Source organism: Salvelinus namaycush, chromosome 22 (genome assembly GCF_016432855.1).
Source record: "Salvelinus namaycush isolate Seneca chromosome 22, SaNama_1.0, whole genome shotgun sequence".
Taxonomy (NCBI): Eukaryota; Metazoa; Chordata; class Actinopteri; order Salmoniformes; family Salmonidae; genus Salvelinus; species Salvelinus namaycush.
Genome location: NC_052328.1, coordinates 36421651 through 36445232, shown reverse-complemented (window position 1 = coordinate 36445232; position 23582 = coordinate 36421651). Strand labels below are relative to the sequence as shown.

Here is a 23582-nt window from a genome sequence, read left to right as displayed (position 1 = left end):
CAGAGACAGGATGATACAAACCCCAGTAGAACATGTTAGGTTGGAGCAGGGGTGTACCAGAGACAGGATGATACTCACCCCAGTAGAACATGTTAGGTTGGAGCAGGGGTGTACCAGAGACAGGATGTTACAAACCCCAGTAGAACATGTTAGGTTGGAGCAGGGGTGTACCAGAGACAGGATGTTACAAACCCCAGTAGAACATGTTAGGTTGGAGCAGGGGTGTACCAGAGACAGGATGATACAAACCCCAGTAGAACATGTTAGGTTGGAGCAGGGGTGTACCAGACAGGAGGATACAAACCCCAGTAGAACATGTTAGGTTGGAGCAGGGGTGTACCAGAGACAGGATGATACTCACCCCAGTAGAACATGTTAGGTTGGAGCAGGGGTGTACCAGAGACAGGATGTTACACACCCCAGTAGAACATGTTAGGTTGGAGCAGGGGTGTACCAGAGACAGGATGTTACTCACCCCAGTAGAACATGTTAGGTTGGAGCAGGGGTGTACCAGAGACAGGATGTTACAAACCCCAGTAGAACATGTTAGGTTGGAGCAGGGGTGTACCAGAGACAGGATGTTACACACCCCAGTAGAACATGTTAGGTTGGAGCAGGGGTGTACCAGAGACAGGATGTTACTCACCCCAGTAGAACATGTTAGGTTGGAGCAGGGGTGTACCAGAGACAGGATGTTACTCACCCCAGTAGAACATGTTAGGTTGGAGCAGGGGTGTACCAGAGACAGGATGTTACAAACCCCAGTAGAACATGTTAGGTTGGAGCAGGGGTGTACCAGAGACAGGATGTTACACACCCCAGTAGAACATGTTAGGTTGGAGCAGGGGTGTACCAGAGACAGGATGTTACACACCCCAGTAGAACATGTTAGGTTGGAGCAGGGGTGTACCAGAGACAGGATGTTACTCACCCCAGTAGAACATGTTAGGTTGGAGCAGGGGTGTACCAGAGACAGGATGTTACTCACCCCAGTAGAACATGTTAGGTTGGAGCAGGGGTGTACCAGAGACAGGATGTTACTCACCCCAGTAGAACATGTTAGGTTGGAGCAGGGGTGTACCAGAGACAGGATGTTACACACCCCAGTAGAACATGTTAGGTTGGAGCAGGGGTGTACCAGAGACAGGATGTTACACACCCCAGTAGAACATGTTAGGTTGGAGCAGGGGTGTACCAGAGACAGGATGTTACACACCCCAGTAGAACATGTTAGGTTGGAGCAGGGGTGTACCAGAGACAGGATGTTACTCACCCCAGTAGAACATGTTAGGTTGGAGCAGGGGTGTACCAGAGACAGGATGTTACACACCCCAGTAGAACATGTTAGGTTGGAGCAGGGGTGTACCAGAGACAGGATGTTACACACCCCAGTAGAACATGTTAGGTTGGAGCAGGGGTGTACCAGAGACAGGATGATACAAACCCCAGTAGAACATGTTAGGTTGGAGCAGGGGTGTACCAGAGACAGGATGTTACACACCCCAGTAGAACATGTTAGGTTGGAGCAGGGGTGTACCAGAGACAGGATGTTACAAACCCCAGTAGAACATGTTAGGTTGGAGCAGGGGTGTACCAGAGACAGGATGTTACACACCCCAGTAGAACATGTTAGGTTGGAGCAGGGGTGTACCAGAGACAGGATGTTACTCACCCCAGTAGAACATGTTAGGTTGGAGCAGGGGTGTACCAGAGACAGGATGATACAAACCCCAGTAGAACATGTTAGGTTGGAGCAGGGGTGTACCAGAGACAGGATGATACTCACCCCAGTAGAACATGTTAGGTTGGAGCAGGGGTGTACCAGAGACAGGATGTTACAAACCCCAGTAGAACATGTTAGGTTGGAGCAGGGGTGTACCAGAGACAGGATGATACTCACCCCAGTAGAACATGTTAGGTTGGAGCAGGGGTGTACCAGAGACAGGATGTTACAAACCCCAGTAGAACATGTTAGGTTGGAGCAGGGGTGTACCAGAGACAGGATGATACAAACCCCAGTAGAACATGTTAGGTTGGAGCAGGGGTGTACCAGACAGGAGGATACAAACCCCAGTAGAACATGTTAGGTTGGAGCAGGGGTGTACCAGAGACAGGATGATACTCACCCCAGTAGAACATGTTAGGTTGGAGCAGGGGTGTACCAGAGACAGGATGTTACAAACCCCAGTAGAACATGTTAGGTTGGAGCAGGGGTGTACCAGAGACAGGATGTTACTCACCCCAGTAGAACATGTTAGGTTGGAGCAGGGGTGTACCAGAGACAGGATGTTACTCACCCCAGTAGAACATGTTAGGTTGGAGCAGGGGTGTACCAGAGACAGGATGTTACAAACCCCAGTAGAACATGTTAGGTTGGAGCAGGGGTGTACCAGAGACAGGATGTTACACACCCCAGTAGAACATGTTAGGTTGGAGCAGGGGTGTACCAGAGACAGGATGTTACACACCCCAGTAGAACATGTTAGGTTGGAGCAGGGGTGTACCAGAGACAGGATGTTACTCACCCCAGTAGAACATGTTAGGTTGGAGCAGGGGTGTACCAGAGACAGGATGTTACTCACCCCAGTAGAACATGTTAGGTTGGAGCAGGGGTGTACCAGAGACAGGATGTTACTCACCCCAGTAGAACATGTTAGGTTGGAGCAGGGGTGTACCAGAGACAGGATGTTACACACCCCAGTAGAACATGTTAGGTTGGAGCAGGGGTGTACCAGAGACAGGATGTTACACACCCCAGTAGAACATGTTAGGTTGGAGCAGGGGTGTACCAGAGACAGGATGTTACACACCCCAGTAGAACATGTTAGGTTGGAGCAGGGGTGTACCAGAGACAGGATGTTACTCACCCCAGTAGAACATGTTAGGTTGGAGCAGGGGTGTACCAGAGACAGGATGTTACACACCCCAGTAGAACATGTTAGGTTGGAGCAGGGGTGTACCAGAGACAGGATGTTACACACCCCAGTAGAACATGTTAGGTTGGAGCAGGGGTGTACCAGAGACAGGATGATACAAACCCCAGTAGAACATGTTAGGTTGGAGCAGGGGTGTACCAGAGACAGGATGTTACACACCCCAGTAGAACATGTTAGGTTGGAGCAGGGGTGTACCAGAGACAGGATGTTACAAACCCCAGTAGAACATGTTAGGTTGGAGCAGGGGTGTACCAGAGACAGGATGTTACACACCCCAGTAGAACATGTTAGGTTGGAGCAGGGGTGTACCAGAGACAGGATGTTACTCACCCCAGTAGAACATGTTAGGTTGGAGCAGGGGTGTACCAGAGACAGGATGATACAAACCCCAGTAGAACATGTTAGGTTGGAGCAGGGGTGTACCAGAGACAGGATGATACTCACCCCAGTAGAACATGTTAGGTTGGAGCAGGGGTGTACCAGAGACAGGATGTTACAAACCCCAGTAGAACATGTTAGGTTGGAGCAGGGGTGTACCAGAGACAGGATGATACTCACCCCAGTAGAACATGTTAGGTTGGAGCAGGGGTGTACCAGAGACAGGATGTTACAAACCCCAGTAGAACATGTTAGGTTGGAGCAGGGGTGTACCAGAGACAGGATGATACAAACCCCAGTAGAACATGTTAGGTTGGAGCAGGGGTGTACCAGACAGGAGGATACAAACCCCAGTAGAACATGTTAGGTTGGAGCAGGGGTGTACCAGAGACAGGATGATACTCACCCCAGTAGAACATGTTAGGTTGGAGCAGGGGTGTACCAGAGACAGGATGATACAAACCCCAGTAGAACATGTTAGGTTGGAGCAGGGGTGTACCAGAGACAGGATTATACAAACCCCAGTAGAACATGTTAGGTTGGAGCAGGGGTGTACCAGAGACAGGATGTTACACACCCCAGTAGAACATGTTAGGTTGGAGCAGGGGTGTACCAGAGACAGGATGTTACTCACCCCAGTAGAACATGTTAGGTTGGAGCAGGGGTGTACCAGAGACAGGATGTTACTCACCCCAGTAGAACATGTTAGGTTGGAGCAGGGGTGTACCAGAGACAGGATGTTACACACCCCAGTAGAACATGTTAGGTTGGAGCAGGGGTGTACCAGAGACAGGATGTTACTCACCCCAGTAGAACATGTTAGGTTGGAGCAGGGGTGTACCAGAGACAGGATGTTACTCACCCCAGTAGAACATGTTAGGTTGGAGCAGGGGTGTACCAGAGACAGGATGTTACACACCCCAGTAGAACATGTTAGGTTGGAGCAGGGGTGTACCAGAGACAGGATGTTACACACCCCAGTAGAACATGTTAGGTTGGAGCAGGGGTGTACCAGAGACAGGATGTTACACACCCCATTAGAACATGTTAGGTTGGAGCAGGGGTGTACCAGAGACAGGATGATACACACCCCATTAGAACATGTTAGGTTGGAGCAGGGGTGTACCAGAGACAGGATGATACACACCCCATTAGAACATGTTAGGTTGGAGCAGGGGTCTACCAGAGACAGGATGATACACACCCCATTAGAACATGTTAGGTTGGAGCAGGGGTGTACCAGAGACAGGATGTTACAAACCCCAGTAGAACATGTTAGGTTGGAGCAGGGGTGTACCAGAGACAGGATGTTACACACCCCAGTAGAACATGTTAGGTTGGAGCAGGGGTCTACCAGAGACAGGATGATACACACCCCATTAGAACATGTTAGGTTGGAGCAGGGGTGTACCAGAGACAGGATGTTACACACCCCATTAGAACATGTTAGGTTGGAGCAGGGGTGTACCAGAGACAGGATGTTACACACCCCAGTAGAACATGTTAGGTTGGAGCAGGGGTGTACCAGAGACAGGATGTTACACACCCCAGTAGAACATGTTAGGTTGGAGCAGGGGTGTACCAGAGACAGGATGTTACACACCCCATTAGAACATGTTAGGTTGGAGCAGGGGTGTACCAGAGACAGGATGATACACACCCCAGTAGAACATGTTAGGTTGGAGCAGGGGTGTACCAGAGACAGGATGTTACACACCCCAGTAGAACATGTTAGGTTGGAGCAGGGGTGTACCAGAGACAGGATGTTACTCACCCCAGTAGAACATGTTAGGTTGGAGCAGGGGTGTACCAGAGACAGGATGTTACACACCCCAGTAGAACATGTTAGGTTGGAGCAGGGGTGTACCAGAGACAGGATGTTACTCACCCCAGTAGAACATGTTAGGTTGGAGCAGGGGTGTACCAGAGACAGGATGTTACACACCCCAGTAGAACATGTTAGGTTGGAGCAGGGGTGTACCAGAGACAGGATGTTACACACCCCAGTAGAACATGTTAGGTTGGAGCAGGGGTGTACCAGAGACAGGATGTTACTCACCCCAGTAGAACATGTTAGGTTGGAGCAGGGGTGTACCAGAGACAGGATGTTACACACCCCAGTAGAACATGTTAGGTTGGAGCAGGGGTGTACCAGAGACAGGATGTTACACACCCCATTAGAACATGTTAGGTTGGAGCAGGGGTGTACCAGAGACAGGATGTTACACACCCCATTAGAACATGTTAGGTTGGAGCAGGGGTGTACCAGAGACAGGATGTTACACACCCCAGTAGAACATGTTAGGTTGGAGCAGGGGTGTACCAGAGACAGGATGTTACACACCCCAGTAGAACATGTTAGGTTGGAGCAGGGGTGTACCAGAGACAGGATGTTACACACCCCAGTAGAACATGTTAGGTTGGAGCAGGGGTGTACCAGAGACAGGATGTTACACACCCCAGTAGAACATGTTAGGTTGGAGCAGGGGTGTACCAGAGACAGGATGTTACACACCCCAGTAGAACATGTTAGGTTGGAGCAGGGGTGTACCAGAGACAGGATGTTACACACCCCAGTAGAACATGTTAGGTTGGAGCAGGGGTGTACCAGAGACAGGATGTTACTCACCCCAGTAGAACATGTTAGGTTGGAGCAGGGGTGTACCAGAGACAGGATGTTACACACCCCAGTAGAACATGTTAGGTTGGAGCAGGGGTGTACCAGAGACAGGACGATACAAACCCCAGTAGAACATGTTAGGTTGGAGCAGGGGTGTACCAGAGACAGGACGATACAAACCCCAGTAGAACATGTTAGGTTGGAGCAGGGGTGTACCAGAGACAGGATGTTACACACCCCATTAGAACATGTTAGGTTGGAGCAGGGGTGTACCAGAGACAGGATGTTACACACCCCATTAGAACATGTTAGGTTGGAGCAGGGGTGTACCAGAGACAGGATGTTACACACCCCAGTAGAACATGTTAGGTTGGAGCAGGGGTGTACCAGAGACAGGATGTTACACACCCCAGTAGAACATGTTAGGTTGGAGCAGGGGTGTACCAGAGACAGGACGTTACACACCCCAGTAGAACATGTTAGGTTGGAGCAGGGGTGTACCAGAGACAGGATGTTACACACCCCAGTAGAACATGTTAGGTTGGAGCAGGGGTGTACCAGAGACAGGATGTTACACACCCCAGTAGAACATGTTAGGTTGGAGCAGGGGTGTACCAGAGACAGGATGTTACACACCCCATTAGAACATGTTAGGTTGGAGCAGGGGTGTACCAGAGACAGGACGATACAAACCCCAGTAGAACATGTTAGGTTGGAGCAGGGGTGTACCAGAGACAGGATGTTACAAACCCCAGTAGAACATGTTAGGTTGGAGCAGGGGTGTACCAGAGACAGGATGTTACACACCCCAGTAGAACATGTTAGGTTGGAGCAGGGGTGTACCAGAGACAGGATGTTACAAACCCCAGTAGAACATGTTAGGTTGGAGCAGGGGTGTACCAGAGACAGGATGTTACACACCCCAGTAGAACATGTTAGGTTGGAGCAGGGGTGTACCAGAGACAGGATGTTACACACCCCAGTAGAACATGTTAGGTTGGAGCAGGGGTGTACCAGAGACAGGATGTTACACACCCCAGTAGAACATGTTAGGTTGGAGCAGGGGTGTACCAGAGACAGGACGTTACACACCCCAGTAGAACATGTTAGGTTGGAGCAGGGGTGTACCAGAGACAGGATGTTACAAACCCCAGTAGAACATGTTAGGTTGGAGCAGGGGTGTACCAGAGACAGGAGGATACTCACCCCAGTAGAACATGTTAGGTTGGAGCAGGGGTGTACCAGAGACAGGATGATACAAACCCCAGTAGAACATGTTAGGTTGGAGCAGGGGTGTACCAGAGACAGGATGTTACTCACCCCAGTAGAACATGTTAGGTTGGAGCAGGGGTGTACCAGAGACAGGATGTTACACACCCCAGTAGAACATGTTAGGTTGGAGCAGGGGTATACCAGAGACAGGATTATACAAACCCCAGTAGAACATGTTAGGTTGGAGCAGGGGTGTACCAGAGACAGGACGTTACACACCCCATTAGAACATGTTAGGTTGGAGCAGGGGTGTACCAGAGACAGGATGATACAAACCCCAGTAGAACATGTTAGGTTGGAGCAGGGGTGTACCAGAGACAGGATGTTACTCACCCCAGTAGAACATGTTAGGTTGGAGCAGGGGTGTACCAGAGACAGGATGTTACAAACCCCAGCAGAACATGTTAGGTTGGAGCAGGGGTGTACCAGAGACAGGATGATACAAACCCCAGTAGAACATGTTAGGTTGGAGCAGGGGTGTACCAGAGACAGGATGTTACAAACCCCAGTAGAACATGTTAGGTTGGAGCAGGGGTGTACCAGAGACAGGATGATACAAACCCCAGTAGAACATGTTAGGTTGGAGCAGGGGTGTACCAGAGACAGGATTATACAAACCCCAGTAGAACATGTTAGGTTGGAGCAGGGGTGTACCAGAGACAGGATGATACTCACCCCAGTAGAACATGTTAGGTTGGAGCAGGGGTGTACCAGAGACAGGATGATACTCACCCCAGTAGAACATGTTAGGTTGGAGCAGGGGTGTACCAGAGACAGGAGGATACAAACCCCAGTAGAACATGTTAGGTTGGAGCAGGGGTGTACCAGAGACAGGATGTTACAAACCCCAGTAGAACATGTTAGGTTGGAGCAGGGGTGTACCAGAGACAGGATGTTACAAACCCCAGTAGAACATGTTAGGTTGGAGCAGGGGTGTACCAGAGACAGGATGTTACTCACCCCAGTAGAACATGTTAGGTTGGAGCAGGGGTGTACCAGAGACAGGAGGATACTCACCCCAGTAGAACATGTTAGGTTGGAGCAGGGGTGTACCAGAGACAGGATGATACAAACCCCAGTAGAACATGTTAGGTTGGAGCAGGGGTGTACCAGAGACAGGATGTTACAAACCCCAGTAGAACATGTTAGGTTGGAGGAGGGGTGTACCAGAGACAGGATTATACAAACCCCAGTAGAACATGTTAGGTTGGAGCAGGGGTGTACCAGAGACAGGATGATACAAACCCCAGTAGAACATGTTAGGTTGGAGCAGGGGTGTACCAGAGACAGGATGTTACAAACCCCAGTAGAACATGTTAGGTTGGAGCAGGGGTGTACCAGAGACAGGATGTTACAAACCCCAGTAGAACATGTTAGGTTGGAGCAGGGGTGTACCAGAGACAGGATGATACAAACCCCAGTAGAACATGTTAGGTTGGAGCAGGGGTGTACCAGAGACAGGATGTTACACACCCCAGTAGAACATGTTAGGTTGGAGCAGGGGTGTACCAGAGACAGGATGTTACAAACCCCAGTAGAACATGTTAGGTTGGAGCAGGGGTGTACCAGAGACAGGATGTTACAAACCCCAGTAGAACATGTTAGGTTGGAGCAGGGGTGTACCAGAGACAGGATGTTACACACCCCAGTAGAACATGTTAGGTTGGAGCAGGGGTGTACCAGAGACAGGATGTTACAAACCCCAGTAGAACATGTTAGGTTGGAGCAGGGGTGTACCAGAGACAGGATGATACAAACCCCATTAGAACATGTTAGGTTGGAGCAGGGGTGTACCAGAGACAGGATGTTACAAACCCCAGTAGAACATGTTAGGTTGGAGCAGGGGTGTACCAGAGACAGGATGATACTCACCCCAGTAGAACATGTTAGGTTGGAGCAGGGGTGTACCAGAGACAGGATGTTACAAACCCCAGTAGAACATGTTAGGTTGGAGCAGGGGTGTACCAGAGACAGGATGATACAAACCCCAGTAGAACATGTTAGGTTGGAGCAGGGGTGTACCAGACAGGAGGATACAAACCCCAGTAGAACATGTTAGGTTGGAGCAGGGGTGTACCAGAGACAGGATGATACTCACCCCAGTAGAACATGTTAGGTTGGAGCAGGGGTGTACCAGAGACAGGATGATACAAACCCCAGTAGAACATGTTAGGTTGGAGCAGGGGTGTACCAGAGACAGGATTATACAAACCCCAGTAGAACATGTTAGGTTGGAGCAGGGGTGTACCAGAGACAGGATGTTACACACCCCAGTAGAACATGTTAGGTTGGAGCAGGGGTGTACCAGAGACAGGAGGATACAAACCCCAGTAGAACATGTTAGGTTGGAGCAGGGGTGTACCAGAGACAGGATGTTACACACCCCAGTAGAACATGTTAGGTTGGAGCAGGGGTGTACCAGAGACAGGATGTTACACACCCCAGTAGAACATGTTAGGTTGGAGCAGGGGTGTACCAGAGACAGGATGTTACAAACCCCAGTAGAACATGTTAGGTTGGAGCAGGGGTGTACCAGAGACAGGAGGATACAAACCCCAGTAGAACATGTTAGGTTGGAGCAGGGGTGTACCAGAGACAGGAGGATACCAGTGGATGATTTGGTGATTTGTATCTAACACATTGATACAGCCCCCCCCCCTTATCACTTTCCTCACAGCTGCAACCATCTTATCAGTCCAACTGTTGAAAGAAAACACATTGAGATCATTTGTGTTGAAAGGAGATAAATGTCATTATTTTGTTTTGTTTGTATTCCTTAAGAACAAAGAGCTATTAGAATGAGGATTAAACATACAAGGTGATTCATTATTAACACTCCATTTGAAGGTTACGTAAATAAGTACTTCATAACACATTCCTAAGCATACATAATGCATTCATAAGCATACATAACGCATACATAACACATTCATAAGAAGTACATAAGCGTTTCATAAATGTCCATGGTTTTTGTAGTCCGGTTTACTCTGCAGGCCTAGCGAGCCAACAATCAATAGTGTTACTTTCTTCCTGAGCCGGTATGCTAGCAGAGCCTATAAGCAAACAGGTATATTAGCATTAGCATAGCTGTCAACAGGCATGTATTAGCATTAGCATAGCTGTCAACACAACAGTTGTGTCGTTTGCCTGCTGGTTGCATTGACCACACCAATGGAAGAACAAGTGTTTTCTTTCTTTCTTTACTCTAATGTCATTGTTAGGCAGATTTTACGCTTGAGTTAATTATTCTTTTGTTTGACTGAGGGTCTCCTGTTTTACCTCAGACAATGAGCACATCTTTCTGGACATGGAAGATAAGCTGACCAAGTATTTCCCTAAGGAATGGAAGCAAGATTCAGGGAAGGTAAGAGTGCTCCAATAATTTACTTATTGATGTATTCTGACATGGATGGTGTCTGGGATGTATCAGAACACACACCTCCCTCGTTAACCCACCAGCTCACTGCAGCCCACTGCCCTGTATCTAGCTGTGTATTGTTCTTCACATGACAAATAGTTCATGCTATGCCTTTACATTGCTTTACCAGGCCCATTCGTTCACCCATGGTTGTGTTGTGTCCCGTCTTCTATTATGAAGATGTCCAGCACTGGCATCACTGTGTTGTTTCACCATGGTTGTGGTGTGTTTCACCATGGTTGTGGGGTGTTTCACCATGGTTGTGGGGTGTTTCACCATGGTTGTGGGGTGGGGTGTTTCACCATGGTTGTGGGGTGGGGTGTTTCACCATGGTTGTGGGGTGGGGTGTTTCACCATGGTTGTGTTCTTTCCTCAGGGGTTACAGAAGAGATCCCTCCCCCTGGTGCTCTGCCTCAAGGTGCAGTACTATGTGGAGAACGGCAGGCTCATCTGGTGAGGCTCCAAACATCATGCTTATTTCCTAATGCTCTAAACATACCATCATCCTTCAGACCCGTTGCTGGAACCGAACAGCAATGCTTATTTCCTAATGCTCTAAACATACCATCATCCTTCAGACCCGTTGCTGGAACCGAACAGCAATGCTTATTTCCTAATGCTCTAAACATACCATCATCCTTCAGACCCGTTGCTGGAACCGAACAGCAATGCACTCGAGGTCTCCCTCCAAAAATGAGGATTTAATATACCCAGCTCTGTATCTCATTAACTCCCTTTACCTCCTACAACTCCGTTGTTATTAAATCTAGTGACCCTGCCTCTCTCTACCTCTCCCCCAGTGAGCGGAAGGCGAGGCGTCTGTACTTCTCTGACCTGAGAGAGAGGGTGTTGCGTTCAGAGTGTCGTCAGCAGGAGGAGGTGTACTTGTGTTCTTTCTTTCAAACATTTTATTTTAGATTTCTTCATCGTATGACAATCACAAACATTCAAAAATACACAATAACACAATGAAATCCCATTTTCCAGGTGTACTTCCAGCTGGCTGGGTATGCTCTACAAGCTGACCTGGAGGATCATCCCCTACCTGGGAAGAACCAGGGAAGCACCCGCTACTTCCAACCCAAAGAGTACTTCCCTACCTGGGTAAGTGTGAGAGTGTGTGGGGCCTGGGGAAGTCTAGGTGTTGAGATACCATACATTTTCTTACATGTGGCCACTGCCATTCTCAGGAAATGGTTCTACAGCGATATTGTCTGAATGTGGTCTCTCTGTCTTTCTCTGTTTTTCTCTCTCAAGAAAATCTGTCTCTCTCTGTGTCTCTCTCTGTGTCTCTCTCTGTGTCTCTCTCTGTGTCTCTCTCTGTGTCTCTCTCTGTGTCTCTCTCTGTGTCTCTCTCTGTGTCTCTCTCTGTGTCTCTCTCTGTGTCTCTCTCTGTGTCTCTCTCTGTGTGTCTCTCTGTGTGTCTCTCTCTGTGTCTCTCTCTGTGTCTCTCTCTGTGTCTCTCTCTGTGTCTCTCTCTGTGTCTCTCTCTGTGTCTCTCTCTTTCTATCTCTCTCTTTCTGTCTGTGTCTGTCTGTCTGTCTCTGTGTCTGTCTCTGTGTCTGTCTCTGTGTCTGTCTCTGTCTGTCTCTGTCTGTCTGTCTGTCTGTCTGTCTGTCTGTCTGTCTGTCTGTCTGTCTGTCTGTCTGTCTGTCTGTCTGTCTGTCTGTCTGTCTGTCTGTCTGTCTGTCTTTCATGTCTGGTTTGCTTAATTTAAGGAATTTGAAATGATTCGTATAATTTACTTTTTATACTTAATTATATTTAAAACGAAAGACTTTTACTCAAGTAGTATTTTACTTGGTGACTTACTTTTACTTGAGTCATTTTCTATTAGGGTATCTTTACTTTTACTAAGTATGACAATTGGATACTTTCTCCACCGCTAATGGCGAGCTGCCAGTAGCTTGCAGCCCACCTATGAGTAGCTCGCCAATCAATTCTGAAAGTAATGTATTTTTTCACGTGTTCCATGCAAACTGTCGTGAACATAAAGCTCCTGGCTACTATCCAATCAAAGCCACTTTGACATGATCCCATCCTTGGTTAGATGCTATTGGTTTGAAAAGCCAAACGTAACACAATATCTGCCAATTAATTTCCAGCAATATTGCCTCCTGTCTGTTTGGTGAAAACTCAGTATGTAGCCAGTAAGAGATGCCTCCTGTCTGTCTGTTTGGTGAAAACTCAGTATGTAGCCAGTAAGAGATGCCTCCTGTCTGTCTGTTTGGTGAAAACTCAGTATGTAGCCAGTAAGAGATGCCTCTTGTCTGTCTGTTTGGTGAAAACTCAGTATGTAGCCAGTAAGAGATGCGAGTGATAACTGTCTTGTAGGCTTACCTGACAGATCTACACTACCGGTCAAAAGTTTGGGCTCACTTAGAAATGTCCTTGTTTTTGAAAGAAAAGCTCTTTTTTATTTTATTTTAAAAATAACATCAAATTGATCAGAAATACAGTGTAGACATCGTTAATGTTGTAAATGATTATTGGGGCTGGAAACAGCACATTCTTTTATGGAATATCTACATAGTCGTACAGAGGCCCATTATCAGCAACCATCACTCCTGTGTTCCAATGGCACGTTGTGTTAGCTAATCCAAGTTGATCATTTTAAAAGGCTAATTGATCATTAGAAAACCCTTTTGCAATTATGTTAGCACAGCTGCAAACTCTTGTGCTGATTTTAAAGAAGCAATAAAACTGGCCTTCTTTAGACTAGTTGAGTATCTGGAACATCAGCATTTTCTGGGTTCGATTACAGGCTCAAAATGGCCAGAAACAAAGAACTTTCTTCTAAAATGGGAGAAAACACAAAATATAATTTTATGAACCATTATTTTACTAGGTATATTGGCAGAAAACACATCTCTTGCACATCACGGACCCTGGGAAGAGTTGCAGGGTAGAGGAGAGGAGAAGAATGTGCCTATTTGAAAGCTAGAAAAAAAAGAGTAGCTCGCAACGTAATAAAAAAAAAAAAAGTAGCTCTCAGATAGAAAAGGTTGTAGACCGCTGTTCTACAGTAATATTGAACCAATGTGTGTTGTTTTCTCTCTCCATCTTCAGATTGTGGCGAAGCGTGGGGTGGACTACCTGCTCTGTCACGGTCCCAAGGTACACAAGGAGCTGTTGGGCATGACGCCACGTGATGCGGTACTCCACTTCATCAAAGAGGCCTGTCGTCTCGAGGACGTCCCCGTCACCTTCTACAGGCTACAGAAGGTCAGTCAGAGATCTCATAGCAGAGTGAAGCAATCATTCAAATGTCTTAAGACCCCAAAGACCAAACAGAGACAGGAGCTCAGTGGCCAGGAAAGTTTCCCAAAAAGGAAGATACCTAGAGAGGAACCAGACTCAGGGGGGGGGTATATCCTCTTCTTGCTGTACTGAATAATCCTTGTCCACAGCCCACATTTATTAGGCTGAAGCAAGCAAAAGTTATTGTGTGTTTTCAAAATTAGCCAAAGCGTAAAACACTACACGTACACAAACAATCACTGAAATAGTTTCACATGGAGTTTCAACGTGTATGGCACAGAGCCGCTGCAGACAGACGTCTAAACAGAGATATGGAGTTTCAACGTGTATGGCACAGAGCCGCTGCAGACAGACGTCTAAACAGAGATATGGAGTTTCAACGTGTATGGCACAGAGCCGCTGCAGACAGACGTCTAAACAGAGATATGGAGCTTCAACGTGTATGGCACAGAGCCGCTGCAGACAGACGTCTAAACAGAGATATGGAGTTTCAACGTGTATGGCACAGAGCCGCTGCTGACAGACGTCTAAACAGAGATATGGAGTTTCAACGTGTATGGCACAGAGCCGCTGCAGACAGACGTCTAAACAGAGATATGGAGTTTCAACGTGTATGGCACAGAGCCGCTGCAGACAGACGTATAAACAGAGATATGGAGCTTCAACGTGTATGGCACAGAGCCGCTGCAGACAGACGTCTAAACAGAGATATGGAGTTTCAACGTGTATGGCACAGAGCCGCTGCAGACAGACGTCTAAACAGAGATATGGAGCTTCAACGTGTATGGCACAGAGCCGCTGCAGACAGACGTCTAAACAGAGATATTTGAATTGTTACTCTTAAACGAATGTATCCAGTTGGCCTTATTGGGGGGGTGGTGTGTGTGTATTAGGTAACAGAGGCTGATACAGTACATCCATTTGCGTCTGCGTTTTCCGAGTCCAGCCCAATGTCAGCCTCCCAAATGGTACCCTATTCCCTGTATAGTGCACTACTTTAGACCAGAGCTGAATGGGTCCTGATCAAAAGGAGGGCACTAAATAGGGAGTAGGGTGACATTTGGGGTTCATCAAATGTTCCCAGTGGAGGAGTGGAGGGGTTAGGCTGTGGGTTGGGGTTAGGCTGTGGGTTGGGGTTAGGCTGTGGGTTGGGGTTAGGCTGTGGGTTGGATAACAGGATTGCCTGTTATCTTGATATCTTTAGGGACTCAGATGCTTGACTGACACCTCATCCTTCATTCTTCTGTCTCTCAGGACAAGAAAGAAGAGAGAGGCACAGCTCTGCTGGGGCTGACCCTCAGAGGAATGCAGCTTTATCAGGTGTGTGTGTGTGGGGGGGGGGGTTAATGTTGCTGTGTTTGAGGATATGTGTCCCATCTGTCTACGTGCGTCAGAGTGAACCTGCCTCCTCTCAAATCATCCACCCTCCTCCTCCTACTATGCCCTCTACATCAACCATGTGAGGAATGTGTATGTTATCCAGAGACAGCAGTAAAACATTGCATGCTGAGTCCAAATGGTGTGAGGTGGTGTGAGGTGGTGTGAGGTGGTGTGAGGTGGTGTGAGGTGGTGTGAGGTGGTGTGAGGTGGTGTGGTGTGGTGTGAGGTGGTGTGGTGTGAGGTGGTGTGGTGTGAGGAGGTGAGGTGAGAGACTGTGAGGACCTATCAGGCCTCTTGGTCTAAGCAAGGTCCAGATGGACCACAGATAAAGGAGAGAAACACATGTTGGATTGTACATCTTCCTGTCAAGCCAAACCTGTAATGTTTTCTTTAAAACTGTATTACATGATCCAGTCTGGACTTGTGAATAAAGTATGAATCTCTCAATATGCTCACGAAGACCAGCCCTTTGACACCACAGAAGCTCACTATTTGGCAAAACACCAAAAATAATATGATTTTGACCCAATGAGTTTGGTTCATACTTTAAAACTGTTTATTAATGATTTATTACATATGAACTAATGATTCACTGTCCATATAAGCTACTAATAAACCCTTCAATGGAAGTGTAACCAATGTCTTTTGTCTTTGTAATGTGTGTGTCATTTCCTCAGGAGGCGGATAACATCCGCCAGCTTCTCTATGACTTCCCCTGGTCCAACGTGGGACGACTCACCTTCCTGGTACCCTCCACTTTATATTAACATATGTAAAGTGACTTCCTGTACAGTGAGTGCATGCATTGTTAGTGGAGGTGTATGTGATCCCGGTGGGAATTGAACTCACAGCCTTGGCCTTACTAACGCCATGCTCTTATCTACCCATTATCTTTTAAATGAAGTGGTATTAGAATGATTATTTAATGAGGGTTTTAATTACACTGAGCTGTGTAGGATTCCACCATGTCCTCCTGTCCTCAGGGTTACATTTTACATTGACATTTTAGTCATTTAGTAGACACTCTTATCCAGAGCAACTTACATGAGCAATTAGGGTTAAGTCCCTTGCTCAAGGGCACAGACAGAATTTTCACCTAGTCAGCTTGGGGATTCAAACCAGCAACCTTTCGGTCACTGGCCCAATGCTCTTAACCGCTAGGCTACCTGCTCTTAACCGCTAGGCTACCTGCTCTTAACCGCTAGGCTACCTGCTCTTAACCGCTAGGCTACCTGCTCTTAACCCCTAGGCTACCAGCCGCCTAGTGTTCTTACTCAATCTACCTGGTCAAATAAATAAATAAATAATGATGTCATCATGTTGCCCTCCCTTCTCCTGTTCCTTCAGGGGAAGAAATTTGAGATCCAGCCAGATGGTCTGCCGTCGGCCAGGAAGCTGGTCTACTACACTGGGTCTCCGTTCCGCTCACGCCACCTCCTCCTGCACCTCAGCAACAGCCACCGACTCTACCTCAGTCTCCAGCCTGCCCTCAAACACCTCCGACAGCTGGAGGACAGCGAGGGTGAGCAGGGAGGGAGGGAGAGAGGAGGGGAGGGTAATGTGTTTCAGAGTGATTAGAGATGAGGTCTAATGGTTATCTATGGAGTAACACCATAACTAATGGTTATCTATGAAGTAACATGATAACTAATGTTCTTGATTGCATTTACATTTTAATCTGTTTGAAGCCAAATTTCCAGTGTTTCTCCTCTCTACTCCTCTATTCTCCTCTATTCTCCTCCCCTCTCTTCTCCTCCCCTCTCTTCTCCTCTATTCTCCTCCCCTCTCTTCTCCTCTATTCTCCTCCCCTCTCTTCTCCTCCCCTCTCTTCTCCTCTATTCTCCTCTCCTCTATTCTCCTCTCCTCTATTCTCCTCTCCTCTATTCTCCTCTATTCTCTCCTCTCCTCTATTCTCCTCTCCTCTATTCTCCTCTCCTATATTCTCCTCTCCTCTATTCTCCTCTATTCTCTCCTCGCCGCTCTTCTCCTCTATTCTCCTCCTCTATTCTCCTCTATTCTCTCCTTCTCTCCTCTATTCTCCTCCCCTCTTCTCCTATATTCTCTCCTCCTCTCCTCTATTCTCTCATCTCCTCTCTTCTCCTCCCCTCTCTTCTCCTCTTCTCTCCTCTCCTCTATTCTCCTCCCCTCTCTTCTCCTCTTCTCTCCTCTCTTCTATTCTCCTCCCCTCTCTTCTCCTCTTCTCTCCTCTCCTCTATTCTCCTCCCCTCTTCTCCTCCCCTCTTCTCCTCTCCTCTCTTCTCCTCCCCTCTCTTCTCCTCTTCTCTCCTCTATTCTCTCATCTCCTCTCTTCTCCTCCCCTCTCTTCTCCTCTTCTCTCCTCTCCTCTATTCTCCTCCCCTCTTCTCCTCTATTCTCCTCCCCTCTCTTCTCCTCTATTCTCCTCCCCTCTATTCTCCTCCCCTCTCTTCTCCTCCCCTCTCTTCTCCTCTATTCTCCTCTCCTCTATTCTCCTCTCCTCTCTTCTCCTCTATTCTCTCCTCTCCTCTATTCTCCTCTCCTCTATTCTCCTCCCCTCTCTTCTCCTCTCCTCTATTCTCCTCTCCTCTATTCTCCTCTCCTCTATTCTCCTCTCCTCTCTTCTCCTCCCCTCTCTTCTCCTCTATTCTCTCCTCTCCTCTATTCTCCTCTCCTCTATTCTCCTCTATTCTCTCCTCTCCTCTATTCTCCTCTCCTCTATTCTCCTCTCCTCTATTCTCCTCTCCTCTATTCTCCTCTCCTCTATTCTCCTCTCCTCTATTCTCTCCTCTCCTCTATTCTCTCCTCTCCTCTATTTTCTCCTCTCCTCTATTCTCCTCTCCTATATTCTCCTCTCCTCTATTCTCCTCTATTCTCTCCTCGCCGCTCTTCTCCTCTATTCTCCTCCTCTATTCTCCTCTATTCTCTCCTTCTCTCCTCTATTCTCCTCCCCTCTTCTCCTATATTCTCTCCTCCTCTCCTCTATTCTCTCATCTCCTCTCTTCTCCTCCCCTCTCTTCTCCTCTTCTCTCCTCTCCTCTATTCTCCTCCCCTCTCTTCTCCTCTTCTCTCCTCTCTTCTATTCTCCTCCCCTCTCTTCTCCTCTTCTCTCCTCTCCTCTATTCTCCTCCCCTCTTCTCCTCCCCTCTTCTCCTCTCCTCTCTTCTCCTCCCCTCTCTTCTCCTCTTCTCTCCTCTATTCTCTCATCTCCTCTCTTCTCCTCTCCTCTATTCTCTCCTCTCCTCTATTCTCCTCTCCTCTATTCTCTCCTCTCCTCTATTCTCCTCTATTCTCCTCTATTCTCTCCTCTCCTCTATTCTCCTCTCCTCTATTCTCCTCTATTCTCCTCTCCTCTATTCTCTCCTCTCCTCTATTCTCCTCTCCTCTATTCTCTCCTCTCCTCTATTCTCCTCTATTCTCTCCTCTCCTCTATTCTCCTCTATTCTCTCCTCGCCTCTCTTCTCCTCTATTCTCCTCCTCTATTCTCTCCTTCTCTCCTCTATTCTCCTCCCCTCTTCTCCTCTATTCTCTCCTCCTCTCCTCTATTCTCTCATCTCCTCTCTTCTCCTCCCCTCTCTTCTCCTCTTCTCTCCTCTCCTCTATTCTCCTCCCCGCTCTTCTGCTCTTCGCTCCTATCCTCTATTCTCCTCCCCTCTCTTCTCCTCTTCTCTCCTCTCCTCTATTCTCCTCCCCTCTTCTCCTCTTCTCTCCTCTCCTCTCTTCTCCTCCCCTCTCTTCTCCTCTTCTCTCCTCTATTCTCTCATCTCCTCTCTTCTCTTCTCCTCTTCTCTCCTCTCCTCTATTCTCCTCCCCTCTTCTCCTCTTCTCTCCTCTATTCTCCTCTCCTCTATTCTCTCCTCTCCTCTATTCTCCTCCCCTCTCCTCTCCTCTATTCTCCTCTCCTCTATTCTCCTCTCCTCTATTCTCCTCTATTCTCCTCTCCTCTATTCTCCTCTCCTCTATTCTCCTCTATTCTCTCCTCGCCTCTCTTCTCCTCTATTCTCCTCCTCTATTCTCTCCTTCTCTCCTCTATTCTCCTCCCCTCTTCTCCTCTATTCTCTCCTCCTCTCCTCTATTCTCTCATCTCCTCTCTTCTCCTCCCCTCTCTTCTCCTCTTCTCTCCTCTCCTCTATTCTCCTCCCCTCTCTTCTGCTCTTCGCTCCTATCCTCTATTCTCCTCCCCTCTCTTCTCCTCTTCTCTCCTCTATTCTCCTCCCCTCTTCTCCTCTTCTCTCCTCTCCTCTCTTCTCCTCCCCTCTCTTCTCCTCTTCTCTCCTCTATTCTCTCATCTCCTCTCTTCTCTTCTCCTCTTCTCTCCTCTCCTCTATTCTCCTCCCCTCTTCTCCTCTTCTCTCTTCTCCTCCCCTCTCTTCTCCTCTTCTCTCCTCTCCTCTATTCTCCTCCCCTCTCTTCTCCTCTATTCTCCTCTCCTCTATTCTCCTCCTCTATTCTCCTCCTCTCCTCTATTCTCCTCCCCTCTCTTCTCCTCTCCTCTGTGAATGAATGGCTTAATTTGAACATCCTCCTCCCCTCCGGTCCTCCTCCCCTCTCTGTCCCCCTCCAGAGAAGAAGCGCTACAGGGAGTCGTACATCAGTGATGACCTGGATGTAGACCCTCCAGGGGGCAGCGAGGGGGGCAGCCCCGGCTTGTCCCGACACTCTACCTCCAGCTCGGGCATCGAGGCAGACCGCGATGCGATACGGCAACACAGCAGCATCTCCATGGAGATGGCGTCCATGGAGGAGGAGACTGGACTGAGGAAGAGGATGGAGAAGTGTTTCAGTTCGGCGGCGAGTCACGGGAGTTCTCACACTTCGGGCGTGGACACGGGCAGTAAAGCACGCACTGATGAAGAGGAGTGGCAGGAGGAAGGTGAGAGAGGAGGTTAGAGTTTAAGGTATCAGTCGAAGTGTGTGTGTGTGTGTGTGTGTGAGAGAGAGACAGACAGAAAGTGGCAGTCTGGTGTGTATCTTGATGCAGCTTGATCCAATATCTTAGGTCAGGCGACCTTACTCCTACGCAATGTATGGTGTCCATCCACTCTACCTGGAGTGGGTGAAAACAAGCTTTTGTGATGAAATTGAACTTCCTTGTGTTATGAAATACATTTGACCACGACAAATATGATTCTTCGTGTTCTGCATCGTTCAGTGGGGTCTTTCTCTGACGTATCATTCATATTATTAACATTATACCCAACCAGTTGGATTTCCTGACCTAATATATACGAAAATAAGCAGAGCGGTGACAGAGCAGTGCAGCTTTCTCTGCTGTGACTTTTTGAGGATTTGACATGTTGTGGTTGTCTGCAAAGTTGTTTCTGCAGGTCACGAAAAGCAAAATTAACATCATGAGCTGAAATAAATGTTCCTTTGACATTTCAGAGATACGTTTGTTTTTCTGATAAATCTTCGAAAAAGAACAGGAACTTCACATTTAATATGAACAGTGTATAGTAAAATATGCAAATACTAAATGTCATGTCTCAAAATTGATATCTATCTTACCTCTATATTGTTTTATGTCCTCTGGATTTGAGAAGAAAAATGACAAGTTCAACGGTGAGCCTGTCTGTAGAGTTGAGCGGTGAGCCTGTCTGTAGAGTTGAGCGGTGAGCCTGTCTGTAGAGTTGAGCGGTGAGCCTGTCTGTAGAGGTGAGCGGTGAGCCTGTCTGTAGAGGTGAGCGGTGAGCCTGTCTGTAGAGGTGAGCGGTGAGCCTGTCTGTAGAGGTGAGCGGTGAGCCTGTCTGTAGAGTTGAGCGGTGAGCCTGTCTCGAGTTGAGCCTGTCTGTAGAGGTGAGCCTGTCTAGAGTTGAACGGTGAGCCTGTCTAGAGTTGAACGGTGAGCCTGTCTAGAGTTGAACGGTGAGCCTGTCTGTAGAGTTGAACGGTGAGCCTGTCTGTAGAGGTGAGCGGTGAGCCTGTCTGTAGAGGTGAGCGGTGAGCCTGTCTGTAGAGGTGAGCGGTGAGCCTGTCTGTAGAGGTGAGCGGTGAGCCTGTCTGTAGAGGTGAGCGGTGAGCCTGTCTGTAGAGGTGAGCGGTGAGCCTGTCTGTAGAGGTGAGCGGTGAGCCTGTCTGTAGAGGTGAGCGGTGAGCCTGTCTGTAGAGGTGAGCGGTGAGCCTGTCTGTAGAGGTGAGCGGTGAGCCTGTCTGTAGAGGTGAGCGGTGAGCCTGTCTGTAGAGGTGAGCGGTGAGCCTGTCTGTAGAGGTGAGCGGTGAGCCTGTCTGTAGAGGTGAGCGGTGAGCCTGTCTGTAGAGGTGAGCGGTGAGCCTGTCTGTAGAGTTGAGCGGTGAGCCTGTCAGTGGGCCTTAATTCTGACACGATGCTATTCTCCTGATTTATGACCACGTTTTCTTCTCTGCCCTCCATTGATTTAGTCGCCCTGATCTTGACCATCCTACAAGGGTAAAAACTCCAATTAGTTTGGAACGGATTATGATGGAGACATGAGGTTTGAACGATTGGTTTTCTTAGAGGATTGTCTACACAATTAACATATTGTTTTACCCATTGATCAAAATATGTCTTTGATTGGACACCCTACTAGTCTCAATCACTCAACATAAAGATAGGTGTAGAACATCTGCCATGTTACTTGGTGAGTCATCAGAAGTGGAGCAACAGCAACAACATGATTTGTCAGTGTTCTGGAATTCAGTGTTCTGGAATTCAGTGTTCTGGAATTCAGTGTTCTGGAATTCAGTGTTCTGGAATTCAGTGTTCTGGAATTCAGTGTTCTGGAATTCAGTGTTCTGGAATTCAGTGTTCTGGAATTCAGTGTTCAGGAAGTATGCTACTGGCATTCATCTCTTATCTTCACAAAAGTTTTAAAGATAAAGATTATGCAAAGATGTTTTACTCCCATCCTCCCACAGCCCACAGAATGACCTGTTTATGGTCTGCTGCCCTGTTACTCAAGTAATACACACACACACACACATGCATACATACACGTACACACACACACATACCTGCAGTTTAGAATAAATACTCCATGTTCAGTTAACTGTGGCTGCGTTCCAATATCCACACTAGAATACCACTTAGAATGCTTGCCAAATACTTTGCTTAATTCTACATGGTATGTTAGTGTGGTTATTAGAACAAAGACATAGTTTTATTTATGGATTCATTCCTCTGTTCCAGAGACACTTTCCATGACAGACTGACCAGGTGAATCACAGTGAAAGCTATGATCCCTTAGTGATGTCACCTGTTGTGTATATCACTTCATTCTAAGTGGAATACTACTGGACACATGGATCGTTCATTCAAAAGTAGTAATTCCACTAAGTATTCTGCTTCTCCTCTCCAGAGACCCAGCAGGCCAGTGTGGACAGTCCAGGAGAGGTTTCCGTGGACGACCCAGAGGAAATGCTGAGATTGGCTGAGCTGATTGAGGGCGTGTCGGTTGATTGTCCCGTGCTCACCTCAGAGACTCATTGTGAAGGTGAGTGAGGTTGATTGTCCCGTGCTCACCCCAGAGACTCATTGTGAAGGTGAGTGAGGTTGATTGTCCCGTGCTCACCCCAGAGACTCATTGTGAAGGTGAGTGAGGTTGATTGTCCCGTGCTCACCTCAGAGACTCATTGTGAAGGTGAGTGAGGTTGATTGTCCCGTGCTCACCTCAGAGACTCATTGTGAAGGTGAGTGAGGTTGATTGTCCCGTGCTCACCTCAGAGACTCATTGTGAAGGTGAGTGAGGTTGATTGTCCCGTGCTCACCTCAGAGACTCATTGTGAAGGTGAGTGAGGTTGATTGTCCCGTGCTCACCCCAGAGACTCATTGTGAAGGTGAGTGAGGTTGATTGTCCCGTGCTCACCCCAGAGACTCATTGTGAAGGTGAGTGAGGTTGATTGTCCCGTGCTCACCCCAGAGACTCATTGTGAAGGTGAGTGAGGTTGATTGTCCCGTGCTCACCTCAGAGACTCATTGTGAAGGTGAGTGAGGTTGATTGTCCCGTGCTCACCCCAGAGACTCATTGTGAAGGTGAGTGAGGTTGATTGTCCCGTGCTCACCCCAGAGACTCATTGTGAAGGTGAGTGAGGTTGATTGTCCCGTGCTCACCCCAGAGACTCATTGTGAAGGTGAGTGAGGTTGATTGTCCCGTGCTCACCCCAGAGACTCATTGTGAAGGTGAGTGAGGTTGATTGTCCCGTGCTCACCCCAGAGACTCATTGTGAAGGTGAGTGAGGTTGATTGTCCCGTGCTCACCTCAGAGACTCATTGTGAAGGTGAGTGAGGTTGTAAGCTATATGAGTTCTTATCACATTATATTGTAAGTATTTTAACAACTGACAACATATAGGACGTTAGAGAAGTGTTTTGAATAACGTACTA

At 48.0% G+C, this 23582-nt stretch overlaps 1 protein-coding gene across 1 annotated transcript in view; it reads left to right on the top strand.

Moving 5' to 3' along the window:
• The window catches only part of LOC120017778 (FERM domain-containing protein 6-like), a 41374-nt gene that overhangs the window by 14212 nt on the left and 3580 nt on the right, over positions 1 to 23582 (top strand). The window contains exons 4-13 of the mRNA XM_038960754.1: positions 10491 to 10570; positions 11001 to 11077; positions 11425 to 11503; positions 11612 to 11728; positions 13694 to 13849; positions 15140 to 15205; positions 15943 to 16011; positions 16613 to 16787; positions 19806 to 20114; positions 22558 to 22692. Coding sequence (XP_038816682.1) covers positions 10491 to 10570; positions 11001 to 11077; positions 11425 to 11503; positions 11612 to 11728; positions 13694 to 13849; positions 15140 to 15205; positions 15943 to 16011; positions 16613 to 16787; positions 19806 to 20114; positions 22558 to 22692 — 1263 coding nt within the window. The remainder of the gene's footprint in view (positions 1 to 10490; positions 10571 to 11000; positions 11078 to 11424; positions 11504 to 11611; positions 11729 to 13693; positions 13850 to 15139; positions 15206 to 15942; positions 16012 to 16612; positions 16788 to 19805; positions 20115 to 22557; positions 22693 to 23582) is intronic.